Raw genomic sequence first — 24,561 nt, 5'->3', positions numbered from 1 at the left:
GTTGCTTCTGAATGTTTCAGGTGGATACCCTTCGCCATGTTATCAGTCAGACAGGCGGATACAGTGAAGGACTCACAGCCAACCAGATGTACAGTCCGCAGGGCATCAATGTAAGGATTCTTTTTTTTTTCTTTCTCTCCCCACCAATTATTTCAAAGCCATAGGGCTCAGGATGCCACTTAGTAGGACTTGTCTCTGCTCCATGGTCACCTAGTTGATTGGTTCTGTATCGTTCGCGCTACGGGCAGCACGCTGCCCGGCGTATGCCGGCGTGGGGCCGGCCACACACATGCAGAGCTGCCGTCTGAGCCTGTCACGTTGGATCAGGTCTGCCGTTGCACCTGCAGCCACGTACAGTCAGCTTTGAGCGAACTGAACAAACAGGTGACACCTCCTGCACTGGACTTCAGTTCCCTCTGACCACCTGACCCGTGATTAGCAGCCCAGGGGCCAGAAGCTCCCATTAAAGCCTCCCAGGAGACAACATCGCTGTCCCTCTAAAAATAAAACGTCACGCCGCTGGAAACAAACTCCTCATGTGCCATAGGGGTGTGTTCCCCTCATGTTTGTCTTATTTTGCAGCAGAGTTCGGGTATGGAAGTGGGGGTTGTGGAGATGGGTGGGGGGGGTTGGGGGTTTGCTTGCTGGCGGCTGCAAACAGTAGGGAAATTCACAGCGACAAGCCGTGTCGTAAAGGGGAAAATCGATAAGACAGACACAAGGAGAGCAGAGTGTGGACTTGGGACAGCAATCCAAGCGCATTGCTCAGATCATGTTCCTGCCACACTAATGGCCCTGACAGCGAGCCGCGCTGAGAGGACGAGGACGGTCACAGCCGCGGCTGGGTTCCTCCGCTGTCGTCGTCGTGCCTCAGTGGCCATATGATAATCAGATGAAATGTCTCCCGTATAAAAACATGTATGTGTATTCAAATAAGGCTTCCTGGCTGCTCCGAGCGCATCCCACAGCCAGCTGTGCTAACCCTGAGAGGCCGCTAACGTATTCAGGCCCTGTTCTTTCTCAGTCCTTTGACCTCACAGATACGGTTCTCCTTGGACGCCTGCTTGCTCTACCACATCTTACACTGCCACAATATGCTGTGTTATTCACTTTTATACCCTGTAAAGAAGCTCTGCAATGCATAATGTAAGAGCGGGATATCTGTCTGCCAGCCTGTTTGCCTGTGATTTATGTATCTGAGGCTGGTAAGTTAGGAATTTGAAACTCTTCGCTCGCTCCTTCATTGTTTTTCAGATATATTTTTCAAAATATTGATGTTTTTTTTGACAAACTAGTTAAAGGTGCACTACGTAGTTTTGGAGAAGATATTTAAATCAGACGAGAAAAATCTTAATTTGTTTTATGACTGAATAAACTCAATAAACAAACTGACCTGAAAGGACAACATGATTTCATACTGTTTTACTTTGTTTATATGTGGCGGACCCTGCCACCTTTCTAGCTTCAAACAGTGTTCTGGGACCTAATTTTCCTCTGAGAACAGCTTGTTCATTCAGTTAAGTTTGTGTTATTACCTCATTAATATTGTAAATATTTAAATGTCTTCTCCAAATCTACATAGTGCCCCTTTAATCTTGTTTGGTGTACGCTGTATTTCATCAGGGTTTTTTAATCGCAAAGTGAAAGTGTTTTTTCTTTTCATATTTGTCTTTAAAACTTTTTAAAAAATATATATCTTAAAGACGTCGTTATCAGCCTTGAAAGTCTCGACGCTGAAGCAGAAAAACTGTCTCACATATTGATTGTTAATTGAACCCATGTATCTTTGAAAAACATTTTTCCGGGCATCTGAAGACAGATTTTATGAATGAAGAGTGGAACAAATGATGTGAGAGTTAAAGGAAGCAGAAAGACTGGATAATGACTGAGCAGATACATAATGCATGCTGTGGATGATTACAGCTGTAATTACGATTTTTTTGAAACAGGCAGAACGTCACCAAAGTCAGACGTTCTCCAGCCTGACCCCTTCCACTTGTGATTACACACTACTGCCTGCTGCCTTAAATAACAGCCTTTTGAAATGAAAGGCTGTCGAGGACCATTTCCAGTTTTTCTGATGGCTTTAAATTCACTATTAATATCCTAAACGCTCTTTAACAGGCCTCGTCTCTGGCAGTGGAGCGGCCCCTCCATTGCTCTTATTGTATGTTAATTCCCGCTGTCAGCGTCATAATTAGTGCGTATGACGTTGATTGTACTTGTTTTGTTTCAGAGGTCTTTTCAAAAAATTTCCATATTTATTCATATTATTTTAAAATGACAGTGACAGGCAGTTATTTCAAGATAAAAATCGTGTTCAACTTGACTTTTTTTTTTTTTCTGTGTATTTTCTTCATTATATGAATTTGAACGTGGAGCGTGTGACAGACTGTAATTCACTCCATTCTGCTCGGTTGAATACATTTTTTTTTATATTTCTTTTATGTCCGTCTTATTCTGAAATTATCATATGAGCTAGGTTAGCTTTCCCCTCCGATTCCAGGAAGGAAATGTGGCTTTAGGCTGTTGTGCGACTGTGTGGTGTATCCACGCTGCGTTCGTGCACCACCTCGCCCTCAGGACTTTCCATTCGTCGTACCTCACTGTGTTTGACCCAGCTGCTCTCAGTAATGAATATGAAAGTAATAGACTCCCCCTCCCTCCTTCTGTTTCCCTTTCTCTTTTTCTTCTCTCAGGCGAACGGTGGCTGGCAGGATGCTCCGACCCCCTCATCAGTGACTTCACCCACAGAAGGACCCGGAAGCGTTCACTCTGACACCTCCAACTGATCCTCCACCCCCCTCCTCCACTCCTCCGTCCTCTGCTTCCTCAGAAATTCCTCCACCACTGCAGCGCCCCACCTCCTCTATCCGCCCCAGCCATGTCAACCCAAAACTTAAAAAACCCATCGGGACTGGAACGTGACGTACTGTGTGTAGTCACGAGGCGGGGACACAGTTGGGGTCTGGGATGACATTTTCACTCTTACGGACAAATGTTTCACTTTTCCTATCCGGACCGTGGCAGCACTGCGTAGGGGGGACTCATATCACACACTTCACAGTTTGTACAGTTTCCACTCGATGTCCATGTTGCCTCTTTGTATTTCTCTTACATTATATATTCACACAGTAGGCACACAAGTTAGCAGCGTAACAGCCCCACGTCTTATAAATTGAAATTCTTTCACACTACCTCTATTCGAAATAACAACAGAGAAAACATTTCAAAATGCTTCGGTTTTACAAATTTTTTATAATTATTGGGATTCTACTGTACAACCACACCATGCCCTGTCATTTACACCTCTGTCTTTATTACTGTGTTCGCAAAATTTTGTTTATCTATAGTGCCAAAGTTCAACCCTGGAGGTGAATTTTGTTAATGTTTTTAATGTCATGTCCTTACGTTTTTTCATGCCATATTTTGTGAAGTATTATTATGTTAGTCCAGTCATATTAGTCAGGTAATATCCAAGTATTCAGCCTCGATTTATATAGTTTGTATTCAGAACTGCTACAACAGACAAGGACATACAAGGCATTTTATATTTTATTGCCAGACTAGTAGGTTCTCTGCTCACATGTAAAAACAATAATGCAAAGAATTACACAATTTTTACACGAGAAATTAACAAAATGAGTGGTGACTTCCGATGAGAGTCGAAGTTCTGTCATGTATGTCGGCTGCATTCACAACATTCAAAGACAAATTGACCCGAAAACACTGAATCAATGACAACGTTTGCAGCAATTTACGGCGCGTCGATATGTATTAAAGCACAATAACACCTAATGATTGAGCTCAAAGGGTGACATTTGTAAATGTCCGAGAGAAAAATGATTTAACTATAGTAGTCATATATGAAAGAGACAGAGTGTACATACAGTACATTATCAGACATGTTCAGTGTGTTTCAGTGAGATCGACATCAAACACCAAATACTGCTGGTAACCAAATCAAAACAGAAAATTGTAATTCTGATGTTACGGTACCGTGTTGTTGGGATTTAACACATCGCATGTCTTTTCTTGGAATTCACTTTTCATCTATGTTATTATATTTGTGTCATAATCCTGTGAACGCACAGAATAGATTTTTGTGTTTTTGGCTCATATTAAATTATTCTGTAACATTTTATAAGAAGCATCATTAAGAAACGGTTAATTAATAGTTAGTTAAACATTAGTTAATAATTATATCAAACAATGAAATGCTTTGTAAACCATTTATTAAGCAATTGTTTATTGTAACGTTGCAACTGATGTATTATATATGTTTATCAACCTTAACAATTGCTTGATAAATGGTTTATAAAGCATTTTATTGTTTGTTTACAGTTAAATAACGGAGGTAATGTTTAATTACCTACTAGTAGGTAAGTATTACCACTTAGTATTGATGGTGGTTATAAAGATGGTCATTATTACTTTATAAATAGTTAATAAATACTGTGTAGTTCAACATTATCTTTAACATATTAACAATAACAATAACATAAAGAAATTCATTGTTTGTTTTACAGTTAAATAACTCTTAAGTAATGTTTTAATTACCTATAAATTAACCATTCATTAATGATGGTTGTTATAAAGTGTTCTTAACATGATAAAAGCAAAAAAAATCGTTGTCTGTCCTAAGAATGATTCATTGCACTCTCAGGATTTTGGCACAAATGTACCTCCGTACACATTCAGTGCTGAAAAAACTTGAGGTTACTCATCCGTCACCCCTGTTCTCTGATCACATTAACAAGAGTATTTGAAAAAAGAACTACAGTGTTTGTATTTCAGTATTCAAGAGTCCATTCACTTTTTGTTTTCGTTTTACAATGACACTTAAAAAAAACACCACATGCATCAACACAACCTGATCCAAAATGTGAAATTAAATTTGTTGTATGTACAGTTATAGTATGTGGTCCAACATGTATACATGATTACAGTAGTCCTCATGAGATATCAGCATTTACATACTTTGATACCAAAAAATGGCAGAATTTTTATCCTCTACATTGGGATCAGCTTTATCAACGTTTTTCCTTTTTCCTCTTTTTCGTAGGATTTTATTATCTATGGTGCTGGTGAGCATCTCATAATGCGCTAGCGCTCTGCATTCAAAGCCAAAAAAAAATGCAGTTGGAATACAGTCGTGTTTATATACATTAAAGTGGAAACAAATACTCTGATGGCACACAAATCCAGATAATGTTTGGATATATTTTTATGTCTCCATTTTGTGAATATCTCATTTTTTTTGTTGTTGTTTTCATTTGATATTATTTTGCTTTCTTTTTTTATGCTAGCATTATATGTGAATTAGCCCAAGAATGCTCTATATACAGTATGTAGATATGCACCTTTACTCTTTTTTTTTTTTGCATCTTTGAATTTGGACAGCAGCCATTTAAAGCAGGCTAACGGAGTTCCTGTTGGATTTTAAATAAAATCCTTATTATTATTTTGTACTCAGACCACAAAAACAAGCCTGCCGCCAAGATGGCTACTGTCCGAATGAAGGTGACGTGAAAAGTTAGTGTTAACATTGCTCTCCGGCTTTGTTTTTAGCTTAACTGAACCTTTCCAGAAATCAAAAATTCAATCCCGGGATCCCAATCAGTCACAATACCACCTGAAAACCACAGGTATTTTTGAACAGTTGTCAGTGTGTTTGTATTTATTACACATGTATGAAATCATGGATGTTTCACAGCTACTGTTGGAGGTTGGCTACGGCAAGATTACGTCAAACAAACTCATTTGGATCATTGGAAGCGGCTCCTTCTCGACTCACCTGCTCAGTATTACAGTCGAGGGGCCGAGCAGCATTGAAGTGATGCACAGAACCTGCCTCAGTCTGAAGTCATTGGAGTGAACTGACAGCACCGGCCACGCAAGGCAAAACACAAGGATTGTTTTTTGCACCCCTCAGAAGAAAAAAAAACGGCTTAACTCTACTTTTCACTTTGCCTGTCAAATATTACCGAAGCTTCATGTAATGATGCTTTTTAGTTTTTGAACATAAAAGGAAAAGAGACATGAAAAAGAGAAATGAACAATTTGTAAAACATAAAATGTTTTATTTGTTGCATGTCTTTTTGTTCTTCAATAAAATAACGTACTGCAGTGTTTTGAATGTTAACTTCTTTTTTATAAGGATTTCAGAGTGAAATCGTGGAGCCTTTTTTCTTGACAGGTTTTAACTTTTAAGATCTCTGCGTATGTAAAAAGGTATCAAATGGAAAACTATTGTCTTTTTAATTCCAATTCAAAAACCTGTTTTCTGTGGAGAAAAATAGCTGAAAGGTGTAGGTTTTATGGTCTCTTAATTTGTACTGGCAATGCGTATCCCAAATAAATAGTTTCTTTTGTTGCATAAATTGGAGTTTTGTCATTTTTCATGTGCGTTCTTGTGAAGTTGCACGACTGAGTGTCATCTCAAACTTGTGCGTGGTGTCTCCTTCAGACTTTTATAACAGGGTCAGGGTCAGGAGTCACTGTAGGACACAAGTTTACACGTTGTAGACTTGTCAGCCCAACACCTCCGAATAACATTGCACGTCTCACTTCCAACTATGCTACGGCACGCAGGCATTTTATCACCGCTAACATAGCGCCGGAGCTTGGCTGAGCTGCTGCCGAGGGTGTGAAGGGGACATTTTCACAGTTTTTGAAGTGAGTGAAAGCTGTGCGCTCCCGGCAGACAGACACCTCCCCCACCCTCCCCTCCGCTGCCACCTCTATTCCCCACACCCAGCGCTCCCTCCCAGGCATGGTTAATGTGCGTTCCCTGGAAGAGGCGGAATCCACACTTATCTCTCTCCTCCAGATAAACCAGACAGGATGTCTGATTCTGCTCCTCCGATTCATCCGTCGCTGGGAAAGAGAAAGAGAAAAAAGAAAATCAAGGAGGAAGGGGTTGAAACATTAACTTGTGGATTAGGAAGAGGTTCCCAGGAGCATCCAAAATCAGAGAGCATGACAGAGACTGTGGGAGTGACATATGCAAACATGATCAAGTGTAATTACATGGAGAAGCCTCCTTGTTTCTATCAAAGGGCTCCTTTTAGCCACTGTGTGAGGCATGAAAGGCAAGAAGTGCTGGACGTGTATAATTTATTCATGCGCTCCGACAAACCAAAAGGCATTGTGAGGCTGATTCAGTCATTACATGGTGAAAAGGTGTAAATCCCATTCGGAGTAAAATCAGTGTACGTTCTTTTGAATTCCCGATTCCTCTAACAAATGTGCTGGATAACATGCTACGCCGTGACAAATGCTGTGTAGGTTTTTAAGAAGACTACGCCGATCATTATCCGTTTTATACAGCTAAAAGATGCAAATCCAATCAGAAACGGAATCAGGACTTTCTGAAGTCTTTTATCCATTAACAAATAGCTTGGCGGAAATATTGGTGAGGAGTAATAAATGTAACCCCAAGAAAACGACGATAGTATAGCTTACTGCCGTCTGATACTTGATACTTGAGAATCAGTTGGCAGGTGTTAATATTTTGATCTACTTTAAGAAGTGCAAGCCATTCGCAGAAATCACTGATTTGACGATTTGCAAGTCAAAAGCAGGCTTGACGTTTCAGTTTGAAGCCGGCTACATTTGGTTGAAGGTGAATGTTTTTCAGCTGTCTGGTAACAAACTGTAAACCTGTAATTCAGCAGCATTTTTGTGGCTGCTTGAATATATATTTAGAAAGTGGTTCACAGTGAATTGTTACTATTTATTTACAGTTGAAACATTAACCTAAAAAACCTGTGAGCATACTATTCAACCAAATCAGTGCTTAGGCTACAGACGGATTTGTCTCAATGAAAAATCTACCATGAAATATTTATGCTGGCCCCACTGAGCTTGTACTACAATGTGAAATGTGGTTGTGTTTTGTGAAATGTTGTGTTTTGTGAAATGTTGTGGTTTGTGAAATGTTTTGTTTTGTGAAATGTGTTTTGTGAAATGTTTTGCGAAATGTTGTGTTATGTGAAATGTTGTGTTTCGTGAAATGTTGTTGTGTTTTTTGAAATGTTGTGTTTTGTGAAATGTTGTGTTTTGTGAATTTTTTTTTAAAAAAACAAAACATTACAACATTTGGGAAAACACAACATTTCACAAAACACATTTCACAAAACAACATCATGTTTTGTGAAATGTTGTGTTTTGTGAAATGTGGTTGTGTTTTGTGAAATGTTGTGTTTTTTGAAATGTTGTGGGTTGTGAAATGTTGTGTTTTTTTAAATGTGGTTTGTGAAATGTTTTGTTTCGTGAAATGTTGTGTTTTGTGAAATGTTTTGTGAAATGTTGTGTTTTGTTAAATGTTTTGTGAAATGTTGTGTTTTGTTAAATGTTGTGTTTCTTGAAATGTTGTTTTGTTTTGTGATTTTTTTTTAAACAAAACACTACAACATTTGGGAAAACAACATTTCACAAAACACAACATTTCACAAAACAAAACATTTCACAAACCACAACATTTCAAAAAACACAACATTTCACAAAACACAACATTTTGGAAAACACAACAACAGTTCACAAAACACAACATTTCACAAAACACAACATTTCACAAAACACAATATTTTGGAAAACACAACAACATTTCACAAAACAACATTTTGGAACACACAACATTTCACAAAACACAACATTTTGGAAAACACAACAACATTTCACAAAACACAACATTTCCCAAAACACAACATTTCCGGCGCTGATTAGCTCAGTTGGTAGAGTGGGCATCCCATTTACAGAGGCTTTGTCCTCGCTACCTAGGGCCCTTAGCTGCGTGTCACAGCCCCTCTCTCTCATCCTGTTTCCTGTCATCTCTCAAGCTGTACTGTCAATAAAGGCCAATTTTTTTTATTTTTTTTTTAAACAAAACATTTCACAAAATACATTTCACAAAACATTACAACATTTGGGAAAACACATTTCACAAAACACAACATCTAGGGCATCGATTAGCTCAGTTGGTAGAGCAGGCCTCCCATGTACAGTTGCTTTGTCCTCACTGCAGCAGCCCCGGGTTCAAGTCGTGGTCTGGGGCCCTTTGCTGCGTGTCACTCCCCCTCTCTCTCATCCTGTTATCTCTCAAGCTGTAATGTGAATAAAGGCCAAAACAAAACACAGCAACATTTCTCAAAACACAACAACTTTTCGGAAAACACAACATTTCACAAAACACAACATTTCTCAAAACACAACATTTCACTAAACACAACATTTCACAACACACGACATTTCACAAAACAAAACACAACAACTTTTCAGAAAATGCAACATTTCGAAAAACACAACAACTTTTTGGAAAACAACAACATTTTGGAAAACACAACATTTCACAAAACAACATTTCACAAAACACAACAGCTTTTCGGAAAACACAACATTTCACAAAACAACTTTTTGGAAAAGACGACATTTCGGAAAACACAACATTTCAAAAAGCAACATTTCACAAAACACAACATTTGACAAAACACAACTTTTTGGGAAACACAATTTTTCACAAAACACAACATTTCACAAACCAACATTTCACAAAACAATACAACATTTCAAAAAACACAACAACTTTTCGGAAAACACATTTCACAAAACACATTTCACAAAACACTACAACTTTTCGGAAAACACAACAACATTTCACAAAACACAACATTTCAAAAAACACAACATTCGGAAAACACGACATTTCACAAAACACAACAACATTTTGGAAAACACAACATTTCACAAACCAACATTTCACAAAACAATACAACATTTCAAAAAACACAACAACTTTTCAGAAAACACAACATTTCACAAAACACTACAACATTTCACAAAACACAACAACATTTCACAAAACACAACTTTTCGGAAAACAACATTTCACAAAACACAACAACATTTCGGAAAACACAACATCTCACAAAACAACATTTCAGGAAACACAACATTTCACAAAACATTATAATATTTGGGAAAAAGACAACTTTTCACAAAACACAACATTTCGGAAAAACAACATTTCACAAAACATTACAACATTTGGGAAAACACAACATTTCACAAAACACAACAACATTTCACAAAACACAACATTTCACAAAACACAACATTTCACAAAGTACAATAACTTTTCACAAAACACAACTTTTCTGAAAAAACAACATTTCACAAAACATTACAACACTTGGGAAAACACAACATTTCACAAAACACAACAACTTTTCGGAAAACACAACATTTCACAAAACACAACATTTCACAAAATACAATAACTTTTCGGAAAACAACATTTCACAAAACAACTTCTCACAAAACACAACAACATTTTGGAAAACAACATTTCACAAAACAACATTTCACAATACATTACAGTTCAAAAAACACAACATCTCACAAAACACAACATTTCAAGAAACACAACATTTTGGAAAACACAACATTTCACGAAACAACATTTTGGAAAACACAACCACACTTCACGAAACACAATATTTTGGAAAACACAACATGTCACAAAACACAACATGTCACAAAACACAACAACATTTCGGAAAACAACTTTCACAAAACAACTTTTCACAAAACACAACAACATTTCGGAAAACACAACATTTCACAAAACAACATTTCACAATACGCTACATTTCAAAAAACACAACATTTCACAAAACACAACATCTCACAAAACACAACATTTCAAGAAACACAACATTTTGGAAAACACAACATTTCACAAAACAACATTTTGGAAAACACAACAACATTTCACAAAACATAACATCTCACAAAACACAACATTTCACAAAACACTACAACATTTCAGTTTGTAAATGTTGCCGTGCTATATAACAATGTTTTGTTCTGTGAAATGTTGTAGTGTTTCGTGAAAAGTTGTTTTTTATTTTTGTTGTTTTTATTATGTCAAATGATTTCTGAGATGTTGCTGTGGTTGATCCCCAAGGGCCACCGCAGTGATTTCCTGTTTTGTTTATCCTCATAAGTTTATCCTCATGTGTCATGTTTTACTTTCCACTTCCTGTCTTTGTTACGGCTGCCGGTGGCTGCCGTTTAGCATGTATTGTGTTTCCATGAGTGCTGTTGCAGGTTATGCAAATCCAGCTGTGTGATTCCCTGTCGAGGATTGGTCCTTCTGGAGCTGAGACCGCCTACCTCCTGGTTGCTGTTCGCTGGCGTCTGTGATTGGTGTGGCTGTGATTCAACCGAACCTATCAGGAGTCTTCAATCAACCCCAGCTGCCCTTTAAATAGCTGGTGTGTCCACAGTTCAGGTGGCTGTGAACCAGTGATCAAGTGCCTTGCTGTGGGTTGCATACTATTGTGTTGGACTGACTGCCATTTATTCAACTTTATTTAGTGTGTTTTGGTTATTTATCAGCACCTGTATAGCCTTACCCTCTTTCTGTTATATTTCCTGGTGCAAGAGCACTCTCCTTAGTTAATTAAACACCTGACTTTAACCAGAACCTGTCCCAGTGTCGCATTCCTCCTCATTTCTTTTCCCCAAATATGTTACTGCTCTCCAAAACAAGCCGGGTCATAACATAAATGGGGGCTCGTCCGGGATCTGAAATGAAAATTGTATATTGGTAATTCTAAATTGACACTGGAATCAGGTCTGTCAGTGTTTAATTAGGTGGCGAGAGTTTGCTGAGCTCCTTTGACTACTAGGTAAGTTAAGTGAGCTCATTAGTGGATTCAGCTGTCTGCTTGAGTGAGTGCTGCTGGCTACTGAGCACCATGGCAGAAAAGTTTAACTTGGATAACTTTGTAGTACATCCTACTGTTGAACAAGTACATAGTTGTAGGAAGGAGGATTTAGTGGAGATAGCGACTCACTTCAATATTCCCTTCGTCAGGTCCATGATTAAAAAAGAAAATAGAGAACAGTGATTAGTGGATTGGTGGAACAGGGTGTGATTACTCTGACTGAGCAGTTGGAGTCTGTGTCTCTGTCTGTTTACCTGCCCTTTTTCGGAGCACACCTGTGTAAGCTTGTGTTTGTCCCGTGTGTCCTCTGTGTTGCTAACTAATTTGATTAATTGGAATTTGTTTACACAAAAATACAATATAAATGGGAAAGACCTGAAGGTGGTCCTGCCTTCAAATCCAGTTTTAGAGAGCCAAAGACAATCCTATGGACATTTGCAACAATGCTAATAACTACAAAGTTGTTTTAAAAGTATCAAAATGTCAGTTGTTAGTCAATATGTATGTTTTTAGCTGCCTTTAAAGGGACAGTTCACCCAAAAATCCAAAAGATACATATTTTTCGTCTTACCTGTAGTGCAATTCATCCATCTAGATTGTTTGAGTGCGAGTCTCCGAGTTTTGGAGATATCGGCCCTATACATTTTCTTTCCGTATCACAGCGCAGAAGGAAGTGTGCATCTAGCTACCTAAGCTAGCTACCATTACAGCTCAGCTAAGGAGGACGCCATTAATGTTGTGTCGTGAGCACCGGCCTCTCCTCTATGAGCAGATGTTTCCCTCTGCGCTGTGATACGATGGAAAGGGGGTAGTTTGGTAGAAAGAAAATAGCTCCTGCATGAAACATCTCACAACAAAGTCTGTGGATGATCTTGAGTGATCTTGGGCATGATTTCTGGAGAAAAAAAACACAGTGCTGTTGAGTTTTTTAAATGTGATGTTTTTGGCCACCTAGTCCCATTATATTTAAGAGAAGGCAGACTGCAGAGGGCAGATCTCTACAGCCTGTATCTTCAAAACTGCACAAAAATAGCACTCCAGGTAAGAGGAAAACTATGTATGTATGTAGCCTTGGGAGTAAACTTTGACTCGAGGTGGGCCCACTGCTCATTTTTGCCCCGGGCCCCATATTGAATTATTCCGGCCCTGCCAATCACTCAAAGCACACACAACAACAACAGGCTGTAGAGGACTGGTTAAGAATGGAGGTACATAGTTTACATTCTGCTTGAACTACTGTACATGAACTGAAAAACAAATCTTGAGAGCATCACCATCATCAAAACACACACATGAATAGAGTTTTGTCCAGTTTTTAGATTTGTTAAACATTTTATTGCTACTTTGCAAAGTGATACAAATTCAGCTTTGGCGAAGGCAAACACCAGACTGATGTGAGGAAAAGAAATCAAACAAATATTGTGAGGAAAAAGTACTTCTCTCCTCTTTGACCTCATCCTCATTGCTTTCCTCCATCTGAGCCTTCTCATCACTGGAGTTTCATATCAATCATCCTCAACCAGACCACGATGCATGTGGTGCGTACAGCGGGGCTCAGGGCTCACATTATATCAATGACAATAACAAGGCTCATAAAAAAGGGCCGGCCTCATACACAACGCATAATGTGCATCAGTTATGTCAACGCCTGGCAGCATGATACACTCACACACACACACACACACACATCAAGGCTACACACATGTGCCTGAGGGAAGGGCTGCTGAAGCAGACGATGCAAGGTCTGAAGTCTGAGGGCACGACTTAATGGAGAGGCAGCTTTGTCTCAAGGAAAAGCCTCAGCATTAATACGATGAAACAAGTCTGATAGATCTCACAAAATAACTCCAAAGGAAAAAAAGGTTCTGCAGGAATAGGGTCGAGTAATTAGCGATTGTGGGTGTGTTGCAGATTTCAGATTTGGAAACGGTTCAGTTTGGCAGAGGCTCACCGCTGGAAAGCCTCACTCTTGTATTGCCTATGCCACCCACAGATCTCTAATGAATTCCTCTGATCCCAACTTTCATAAAGAAGACATTTGGAAAAGATTTCACAGATCAGCGTGCGTCACCGGAGCCTTTCAAGTTATTTCAACCGTGGAATATTTTGAACTGGAATCTGCAGTATATTTGAGCGTTTAGGGTGTGGGAGTTTTAAGGCTGTAAACTCTTTCTTTATATTTGCCTAAAGCTTCCATAATGAGCAAGATATGGACCTTATCATGTTCTTCAATTATAGGGAGAGAAAAACCTTTAAAACTGTGCCAGGAGATGGTCTTATTAAAGAAATGTGAAAGTTATCTCCCCAAAACATGAATCAAAGCTGAGACAAAAAAAAATTAAATTATTTTCTCGCTGATGATGGAGGACGCTCAGATACACTGCTGTTGCAATAATTATCGCACTCACGTCCGACAACAAAAGTGGGAGCGTTTCGTGTCGATTCTCATGCAGCCGTGAGCTAATTTGTTTTGAGTTTTGTGTCTGTGTTTTTTTTCAACTTCTTAAATGTTTTCCCTGCATTTCTGGACATGAAGTCAGTTGACACATTCGGTCAGTGCAGTGTGTCGCTTTAGAGGGAAATCCTGTCTTTTTCAAAAGATAGCAATGCTGATTATGTTGTCAAGATGGATTTGTGTCAGGTGAAAAAAAAAAATCTGCCCGGTTCCCCCTGCTCTGTGTACCCCGCTATACACTGTGTATTGTAATTTAGGAGGCAGCTGTCATATTGAGTTTTCCCATTACCCAGTATATACAGCCGGGCTCACACTCCAGACTGAGTACACTGGATGGGACTATACCATCTCTCTCTCACACACACACAAGCTTGATTTATGAATTCAAATTAATATTCAAATTAACATTGAAAACAGAAGGTGGTTTAAGAAATGTGTTTTCACAGACTGGGCCTGTGGTGGGTCTCGTGCCTCCCAACAGTGAAACACTGCTGACCCCTCATGGTCTGAGTGACTGCAGGAAGGAAAGGAGCATCAAGTACAGAAACATGGAAGTTGAGTGGAAAATGTTTGATTAAAGGGTTTAAAAGTTTGAAGGCTCTTAGTCGAACTACGTGAGATATATAGAGTTTGTAAAACCTCCTTTTTATGCCTTTTTAAGCTGATTATAAATCACTGTCACAGACCTATAAAACCTGAAAAAAACATTTAGATACTGCACTCTATGACGTGCTCAAGACATGAAGTATCTAATGCTAAATAAATTAGAATGGCACTCAGTAGAGCGCATACCTCCTCCAAGGCCCAACAGCCCCAACAACCCTTCAGTTCAGTCGAGCCTAATCCCAATATCAAACTCATTCACCCTGTATCACCGTGAACCACCCACAACTACTTCATCATAATCTAAGATCAACTAATCTAGGATACCAACCACCTAAAGACACCAGACTTTTTCATCAAGATCCATGAATTATACCCTAAGATATTAACGAAATGTAATAGAAAAGAAAAGAAAAGAAAAGAAAAAAACAACCCTACGTCCCAATGTAAAGAAAGTGAGAAAAACTTCCTGGATCCGTCCCTTTATCTGGATCCACACTAACAGTTACTGGGGTTGAATTCTGGATGAGACCCTTCCTCCATTTAAGTTTCGTGGAAATCTGTTTAGTAGTTTTTGTGTAATCCTGCTGACAAACTAGCAAACAAATGGACACAGGTAAAAAATTATAATAATGAATTCACTACATTGAAGAATTAGTCTTTAATTAATTACATTTAAATATGAGATTCAAATGAAGCTTAATCATGTGAAACCATCGGCTCGTTAGCTTTTAGCAGGGATAGTTTTTTATGTGGTGTTACTTTTTCTCCATTATGATTTAAGACTTATCCACAGTCGTATTCATGTGATACGACAAACTCAAACTCAGGAAAGACTAAAAAGTGGGTGTATTAGCTTAAATGTGTACTGTTAATAAATATATTAATAAGGTAATAATACAAACTCAAAAATACTGTAAATATCTGATTTCCTGTGTGAACAAGCCGTCCTCTGAGGGGAATAAGGTGACTACTTATGAGGGTCCTGCAAATATAAACAAAGTAAAACAGAATTAAATTGTCATAAAAATTAAAAAGTGAACATTTTTCTCTTAAAATTTCTTCCCCAAAACTACACAGTGCTCCTTAAAACTGAGGATATAGCCATCTTACAGCATTGACTAGAAGAAGCAAAGTTCAGATTCAGTTTTGTTTTATTTGTCATACATAAGTTAACACAGGGTCAATGGTGCAATGAAATGTGTTGGAGGAGAATAATAAAAGTCACAAAAAGCTAAAATAAGATTTAAAAGAGAAAGAAAAGAAATTTAAATACAAATGTAACAAGATAAATACAATATAACACTTTATACAATTGTATTTAAAAGAGGATTTGTGTGTAAAACTGACCTGGTACAACAGCAGCAGTCAGGGTTTATAATGTATTTCTTCTCCAAAAAGTCAAACATTCTATAATATAATAATTTCTATAAGCCAAAACTCAAAAATTCAGATTCTGGTCTTAACTCAGTTTGTACCAAATATATTGAGTTCCTGTGTTTTGGCTTCGTATGGCAGCATGAACAGATGACAGTCAGATCCAGATGCAACATGCTAGTTTTTATGACAAGGAGCACATTAATATTCTAATTGCATAATAAAGAAGAGACGTAACTGTCACGAGCTCGGATGTGTCGGTGACAGCAGTGTCGGGGCAGTGATAGTGTGACATCACTGCAGTCGCTCTACAGGGAGTGTAATTTAAATCACTGCCTGCTTCTCTTCTTAAAGGAGCAGATGATCACAAAATCAATGTTTTCTTTATTGCATATGTCATTTATATTTATTACAGGAAGTAAATCCAACAACCCTTTAACTTTACTTCTTAACTCTTTATCATAAATGGTCAGTAAAGGAGGAAAAGTAGGGGAAAAAAATGGATTTAGTGTCCAAACTGAAAACATAATATTAATGTTAGTGTAAAAGTTCATTATAGTCCTCAGAAATAAGAGTTTAACAAAAGATTCACTAGCTAATCATTCATTTTATTTACATCTGAGCTTTTTATATATATATATTATATAAATAGTACAAATGCTTGTATCAAAAATCAAGTTGTTTCAGCTTTAAACCGACACTGAACAATCATATCGCTCGTCAATATCTTCTTGTATTATTACAGATTTTCAGCAAAGGCCACTGTAAGATACCTGAACTATTTACCGATGTATGTTACTAAGTGTACAAAAGTTTTTCTTACATATTGATTTTTAAATACATTTCAGGGCAGAGACATGTTCTCATTTATTTTAATATGTTGTAAAAATGAATTTATTACGACTTGTGAGCATCCTATCTACTTATTCTCTTACTGTTCTGTTACCACAGTGAGACAATACAACAGAACTGGACATAACGTTGCCCGTTAGACTACACTTCCACTGTTATTCAGTCACTTTCATGTACGACATACAGCTTGCATCTTTCTCTGCAGCATCGTCCATATATCTCAGTTCAAACTTGTATATCCCAGTTAAGAATCCTAATCAAATCAAAATGATCTGTAAATTGTAATTATAATTCTGGATTTTATTAATTATTGCTCTTATTATTATTACTTTATCTTGTATTTGTGAAGAAAATGCCAAGAGACATTTGCTGTATACTTGCATACATGGCTAATAAAACCAATTATGATTGTGATAACAAATAAAAGATTTACTGAAATTAATGGAAGCCACTGGCTGCCTGTAAAGCAGGAAAAACACTTTTGTACTTGGAGAATGTCCAGCACTAATGTAGACGTGTGGTTTGAAGCCTAATCTTTTAACTTTACGTGATATTTTAGCAGAAAACTCGGTTCAGCCTTTCTGTTTTCTTGGGTTTGCAGGATGTTGCCTGTTCGGTCTTTGTTTATAATTTAGAGCTCATCGGTGGACACAAGTGTGACCTTGTGCAGCTTTGAGCTGTCTCAGCAGAGCGTCTGACCATGGTGGCTGACACAGCGAGACGTCTGCCTGTTTGGGGACAGAGGGTGTATGTAGGTCAGCCATGGGCCTGCATGCTGTGACAGCAGCACGGTCACTGTGCTGTGCAGCAGGACAGGGATTGGAGTGGACAGAGAGAGCCGGCGTGGAGAGAGGCCCCCCTCACACGTCAGCACCGATACTTTCTCATTTGCCCCCTTAAACACTTTGACATTATCAGGCCACACAGAGCAACGTCCACCCTCATTATTCTCACCTTTGCTACTGCAGCCAAATGGGCAAAGAGAAGCAAGAGGAGAAGAAACCGGCAGAAATACTGAACACATCAGATCATGGTGCATGTCTGAGATGTTGGGATGGTCATTTGATGGGTTGTCCTGTCATACTAGGGATGTTCAATTACACTAAGGTTACAGATCTGACAATACAGAGCTGTGTAAACACTTGATTGTCAGAAAAAAGAAAAACAACTGGCGCTGCTGGGAAACCACCATCACAGTTTACTTCTGAAGGATTAAAAAATGATCAAAGAATTATTTTCTTCAAGTTCATTGTAATAATATCCAAGAGTTCATTATTCAAATCCTAGTTTAAGTATATTAAATAGGCAACCAAGTATTCCTTTTATCACATATTTTATTGAAAAACAGTCAGAACAGTTCAAAGTACAAGCTGTTATAATCCCATGAATGATGACATACTGCCATCTAGTGGCTCAAACACTGAGGCTCAGATGTTGTATCCAAAATGAAAACATGTACCCTGATGGTCACAAATATTTCGACTTTTTGTTTTAGATCATTTTACAGAAAATAAGAATGTCGGTGAAACAGATTGAGAGAGAAAGAGATATAACTTCGTAGAAGTTGGGCAATTCCATGAAAAGAATGGCTTCATGTAAAAATCACAAAGGTTGTAAATGTTGTTTCCTGAGGTGAGTCTCTGAAATGTAACAAATGATGAATGGTGGAATAAAAAAAAAAAAAGGAGCTCATCGGTTGTAAGGATGCATTGAACCGGACGCAGACTTGATGTTTGTCTTGATACTGCTTGGCATTTTTCCTGAGAAAGAAAAATAGGGAGAGAAAATATCACTAAACACATAAATCATAAATACAGATTATCATTCCAAGCCGATCAGGTAAACAATAATAAATCAGCAACAAAAACCTGTGTATTGGCAGCAAAAGTCTCAAAGAACAATATGTGAATGAAGTGTAAACAAAAGGGTGATGTCATTTAAATTGGTATGAATATATAATGAAAGCAAACGAGGTTGTATTTGACATAAAATGGTAACAATGTTTTACATCTGTGCTCTACAGAGTTCAGCTCATTTTGTGATACTTTGTGCACAAAATGAGAAAATAGCTGACATTAAACATGAAGCTAATTGGGATGAATTTCTGATTCACCTAGAAGGGTCACAAGAAAGTTGAGGTCTTGTCAGACAGCAGCAGCATCAATACGTTATGCAGGATGTCACATAAACATTCACCCTGATGGGTTAATTACTATTTTACTCTAAGTCCATTCAGCTTCTACTCACATTCTCCAAAAGATTTAAATAACGTGTGTGAAAGGGTTTGAAAATATGATGTAAAAATTATTCAGGTATTTTTAAACCTGGGCCCCATATTTACATGTTTTGGTCATAGATGATTCATACATACCAAAAGTTTTGGAATCAGAATAAACCTTTCTGTTAAATTATAAGATCTGTTTTGTTACCAGAAACAAAAAGTCTCACTCTGAAACCTCTCTGGGTCAGTTGTTACAGGTGTTGCCTCATCTAGTTTGTCAAAATCATTGAAGTATTCAGCCGCAACTTTGGAAATGAATACTTGCTCATGGCCAACTCCGACTCGCGATTTCACCGTCGTCTTTCTGCAACAACTCACCTCTCATAAGATTTTGGAGCGGGACTTCTCCTAGAACAAGTCTGTTTCTGGTTACAAAATGGATCTCAATATCATATCATATAAAAATGTTGTTTCTTTAATGCTGTCAGACACTTAGAATAACATCCTCAGCCTGTCAAGTGTTAGTGGACGTAACTCTGATGGCTGGACTACTTAGCCCATGTTGCAGCCATTGCAGTCGTGCAGCTGCACACTGAGGCAATCCACTGTACAGATTCCAAAGTCTTTTGGTAAATATGAATCATTTCTACACCAACACATGTAAATATAGGGGCTACGTTTGAAAATACTGAAAATTCAATTTATTGACCCTCTCCACCTCAAACTCATTCACATCCTAAAATAAAGAAAAACATGAATTCATAGAAGTTGTGCATAGCACAAATATTCTAACACATGAACAGGGAGATGAAGAGCAGCAAGGGCGTAACATCACTACAGTAACAAACACTGTGAGCAGTCAGGTGGAATACTAACCCAGCTCTCCAGGTCTCCTACCTGGCTGCCCTTGCTGCTGTGGAGCCACAGGTCCTCCCATACCTGCTTGTTGGCCTGAGCCACCGCCGATGGTGACCTGCTGTAAGGTTGGACCTCCACTCATCATGGGCCCTTGTCCTGGATGTCCAGGGGCCACTGGACCTGGAGGCCTACATTTGGAAAGCCCCTTTCCAAATGCAACAGCTCCGACCAGAGCGTTAGTGTCAGCAGGGTTGAAAGACGGCTTGTTCTGTCGTATAGCTAGAAAACAAAAAAATTAATACTCAGGATATTTAAATTTAGAAATCAGCTTGAGATGAATTCTCAGGACAGTTAAAGTGCAACATACCTGCACTCTCTGCGTCTCTGTCATCACGAGGGTTGTTGAGCTTCTCCAGCAGATTGGAACACAGTTTATTCAACGTCTGGATCTGTTTCTGTTGATGAAAATATAACCAGAGGCTTTGAACAATACAGCTACACCCAATGAAAGGCAAATGACTATATTACATGCACACCTAAATGACTAGGAGTCAGGGATGTTTGCAATTATTTGACTAGTTGATTAAACGCTGCTACTCTTGCTGGTCGGCACCAGAAATACCAGAAAGTTGTTAAACTTATCATTATTAATCTATTAATCTACATGTAGGATCCAGTTCTAGAGCAAAGTGTATGTACAACACCAGATTGGTCCTGTAGGTGTCACCTTTGTGCTTTGGGTCGCTTACAGTTTTAAGACAGCAATACTAAATTGAAACTGCAAGCAGTGATGAACGGGCCCTCAAGCCACATATGTCGGGCAGTGGCGCTGTCATCCAGATAGTTGCAGGATGACTTTGTTGTGTATGATGTAGGCTGGCAAACTGTCCTCAGGATCTCTTGTGTGTTTGTTGTTTTTTTCAATCACAAAAATGCTGAATATCAGATCTAACAACTGACCAAGTCGATAATAGGTCGACCCCTAGTGTATACATACATGTAAATATATCTACTCTTGATACTTAAGTACTGTGTTATAGTTTAAGTTTCTTTGAGGTCGTCTCTCTCTAAGAACTGTAAGTACAAATCTAACAAGAGAGTACAGTTTAGTCCTGATCAAAATCCTGATGAGAGGTCTAATTAGGGGAGATAAGATGAAACACTTGTGAGGTGGACAATGGGTGTTTAAGGATGACTTGACAGGTGGAAATAGATGTTCCTGATGTGATTTTATTATTATATTAGTTGCAAAAAGTTATATTAGTTTATAGTTTTCAGTGATACCTGTGGAGCTCCTATAAAATGTCTGTATGTTCTAATGTGACACAGTGTCAAGTGTTTCTGTTTTTCCACAACAGAGGACTAAGATAAACCTCAAAACACCAAACCAGTCAAACAATTGCAGTGCAGACAGAAAAGTATACAAATAGAGCATATTTACAGTAATTAACTACTTGATCAAATGATTAAAAATCCCACAGCTCAAAGTTATAACAGTAAAATCTTTGAGTTAAAGGAACATCAGAACACTCTTAAATCATCATTTGCACAATATTTACTTGATTGAAGATGTCGAACATTGTCAGATTTGTGAATTAAACATGAAGGATGAGAATATTTTTGGATCATATGCAGACATTTTTAGATAGTCTTCTTTTTAACTGTACAGACAGAACACAGTAACAGACTGTACTGAATGTGAGATAGTTATACTTAAAACTGTTTATAATTTATTTTAATAATTTTATTTGCTTTTATTGCATGCTATATTTTGTCACAACATTACATTTGTATTCACTCTCCATTTCTTTAGTTTTCCAATTTATTTCTGTATTTTCTTTTTAATAACTTTTCTTTATGCATGTTTGCTTCATTGCTCATTAAAAGTGTGTCACTGGGTCAACTTTACATCTATTGGTTGATCAAAATGAGAGTGCATAGATCGACTACACATGCCACGCTCCCACAAAATAATTAATATATAAATACATACATTAATAAATTCAAAAATGGAAAATGAATAACAAAATCATAAACCAAATGAGAAAGCAAATAAATAAGATAATTAATACAAAGGTAAATAAATACAAAAGCAAATGAAAACAAAAATATCATTTTTTATAAATTACTTTAATTTTATTACTATTATGTTGGTGTATTTAATGGCATATTAACACATTTATTTAATTATTTTTTGGCAGTTACAGTCCTCTATAGCTGAAGACCATTAACGGTCAGCAATAAATATTCCATCAACGTCAGAACCTGTTATTTCATTAGACATTATTAAGTGGTGCTACGATGAGCATGTTAATTATTAGCCGTCTTCACAGCCCTCCTCAAATGTGCTTTATAAAAACGAGCATCACTTACAAAGTTAACACCAGTTTACTGTTGCGTCTAAGATACAAGGTATCAGACCACTCCATACAATAACTAACTGACCTGTGCCGCCTCCGGCCCAATACGCGCTGCCTCTGTACTCAGCTGTTTCTCCTGCTCCTCCACCTCTGGATCGGGCTTGGTCCGCAGGTAGTCTGGTACAATCTCATGACTGAACACTGGGACACGCTGCTCTGTGAGTTTCTGTGGGGGAACAAGCAAAAGAAATGAATGAACAGGTCAGAGAGAACGCCTCCGAGAAGCAGACAGGTCAGTCAGCGGCTTTGATACTCACTGCTAAATCGTCGTCTCGGTCTGGAGACAGAAGCAGCGGTATTATAACCTGGTTGCGAAAGGATGGTGTCTTCTCGTTCTTGAGAAGTTTATTGATAGTGTTCAGCTGACCAGACAGAAGAGCGAAGTTGTCCAAAACAGAGGGCCTGAATGACACAAACACACATCACAGCGTCTGAGAGGAAATAACACTCACAACCATCTTTAAAACTCAAATCTGTACATTTTAAAAACAAAACACCGGAGCATCTGGTGTCACACGTGTGAATCTGTTGATTATTTTAAAAGTGTAGACAAACGTCAGAATATCTTAGTAGTTGGTATGCCCCCCAAATTGCTTTAATCACAGCATGCACTCGAGCTGGCATGGACTCCACAAGTTTGTGCGCAAACCCTGCTGACTCATGTTATCGCAGCATGAATTTCTTGCAAAGCTTTAGGTGTGTTTGGGATCATTATCCTGCTGCAGTGCGAGGTCAGGTAAAATCATGGCTAGACTAAAGGGTTTTAAATAGGGATGTGCGATATATATCGGACCAATATATGATAAAATTTACATTTCCGGTTATTGGCATATAATGAAATTATAGCCGATAAATAGCACCGATAATACAAAGCCAAATTGCTTTAGTTGACTTAACAAGTGCAGCATTTACACACAGTATGTGGCGGTATGCACCTTTAAAGCTGGTTTGCCAGCCGCCAATAAACACAGAGAAGAGGAACCCCACAAAATATCTGCTCCGCAAGTGTTCAGAGAGGAGGGAAACACATAATTCTTATCAAAGCTATGAATAATAAATCATCCATCTTTGCTCGATACATCTTCGGCTTCTTACCCTCAGGAGTGCAGAAACTACAGGTTATGAACTAATCTTTAAAATACAAAAATGTGATATTATTATCGGTATCGGCTGCGAGAAGCAGGTAATTATCGGTTATCGTTATCGGCTGAAAAAATCCATATCGTGCAAACCTTATTTTTAAAGGTACAGTGCACAAAATCCCAAAAGCACGATCAGGCAGACCCAAAGTTACACCACCATGTGTAATAAAACATTTAGAAACAACCCCTTTACAGCATTGCTGGGTTACGCTGCTATGACTACAAGTTGATATAGAGATAATTTCCCTATTGGTGCTCTTGAATAAACTCTCTACTCACCATGTTAGTCGCTCGTATTCATTTTCCAGCTTGTAAATGAAGCTGTGCAGAGCGTTTTTGACGTGCGCCACCCGAGAGGCGAGAGACTCCACCGAAGCCTCCAGCTGCTTCTCCTCTCGTTGCTGAGAGAGAGAGAGAGAAAAGAAAAGGCTGTCTCAGAAACAAACACTCCTAACAACAAGTCTGTGCGAGTCACAAGTCTGTCAAATTAATAAAACTTACACTTCACTTCATTGTTGTGTTACAGTAGCTAACCCAGCTAGCTAAACACAGCCAGGCTAGCTGTTAGCGTCACCCAGCTAACATTAGCTAAAGTTTCTGCACATAAAGAAGCTCCGTATAAACAAGTAAAACATACCAGTAGATATTATAACAAAGTATCACACTGTAATTTGCGATACATGAGTGTTATGAGTTACATTACCTGCATTGTTGAACAGAAAGCTAAAGAGCCGCTCCAGACAAGTCGAGGCTGAACCACTTCCGGTTCATGACACCTCGTCAAAGTAAAAGCACGTTATAACTTCACAGAAATATAAAACTACTTGGAAAAGCATCTAAAAACAATAATCTCAGAATATAAAATGAGACTTATTAGCGTCAATGTTATGCTGACAGC

General features: G+C 38.2%; 2 protein-coding genes across 5 annotated transcripts in view; one reads left to right on the top strand and one right to left on the bottom strand.

Moving 5' to 3' along the window:
* pbx1b (pre-B-cell leukemia homeobox 1b) overlaps nucleotides 1-2,817 on the top strand; it is a 60,917-nt gene extending 58,100 nt beyond the window's left edge. For both annotated transcript variants that reach the window (XM_073476663.1, XM_073476662.1), the window contains exons 8-9: nucleotides 21-110; nucleotides 2,700-2,817. In XM_073476663.1, the coding sequence (XP_073332764.1) occupies nucleotides 21-110; nucleotides 2,700-2,792 (183 nt within the window). In that variant the 3' untranslated portion in view covers nucleotides 2,793-2,817. The remainder of the gene's footprint in view (nucleotides 1-20; nucleotides 111-2,699) is intronic.
* A 15,521-nt stretch (nucleotides 2,818-18,338) lies between these two features.
* med8 (mediator complex subunit 8) lies at nucleotides 18,339-24,423 on the bottom strand. Of its 3 annotated transcripts, none has more exons than XM_073475823.1 (7): nucleotides 24,367-24,423; nucleotides 23,943-24,064; nucleotides 22,779-22,923; nucleotides 22,547-22,687; nucleotides 20,469-20,556; nucleotides 20,120-20,380; nucleotides 18,339-18,782 (listed from the first exon to the last, which is right to left on the bottom strand). In XM_073475823.1, the coding sequence occupies exons 1-7, from the start codon at nucleotides 24,370-24,372 to the stop codon at nucleotides 18,712-18,714; spliced, it is 834 nt and encodes a 277-aa protein (XP_073331924.1). In that variant the 5' UTR covers nucleotides 24,373-24,423; the 3' UTR covers nucleotides 18,339-18,711. The 3 variants fall into 3 exon arrangements, with proteins under 3 accessions (XP_073331924.1, XP_073331926.1, XP_073331927.1); XM_073475825.1 differs by having other exon boundaries at nucleotides 20,141-20,380; XM_073475826.1 differs by having other exon boundaries at nucleotides 20,183-20,380.
* Nucleotides 24,424-24,561: the final 138 nt, after the last annotated feature.

This window comes from Pagrus major, chromosome 11 (genome assembly GCF_040436345.1).
Source record: "Pagrus major chromosome 11, Pma_NU_1.0".
NCBI lineage: Eukaryota > Metazoa > Chordata > Actinopteri > Spariformes > Sparidae > Pagrus > Pagrus major.
The sequence above is the reverse complement of the archived record's forward strand: the minus strand, read 5'-3'. Positions and strand labels throughout refer to the sequence as shown.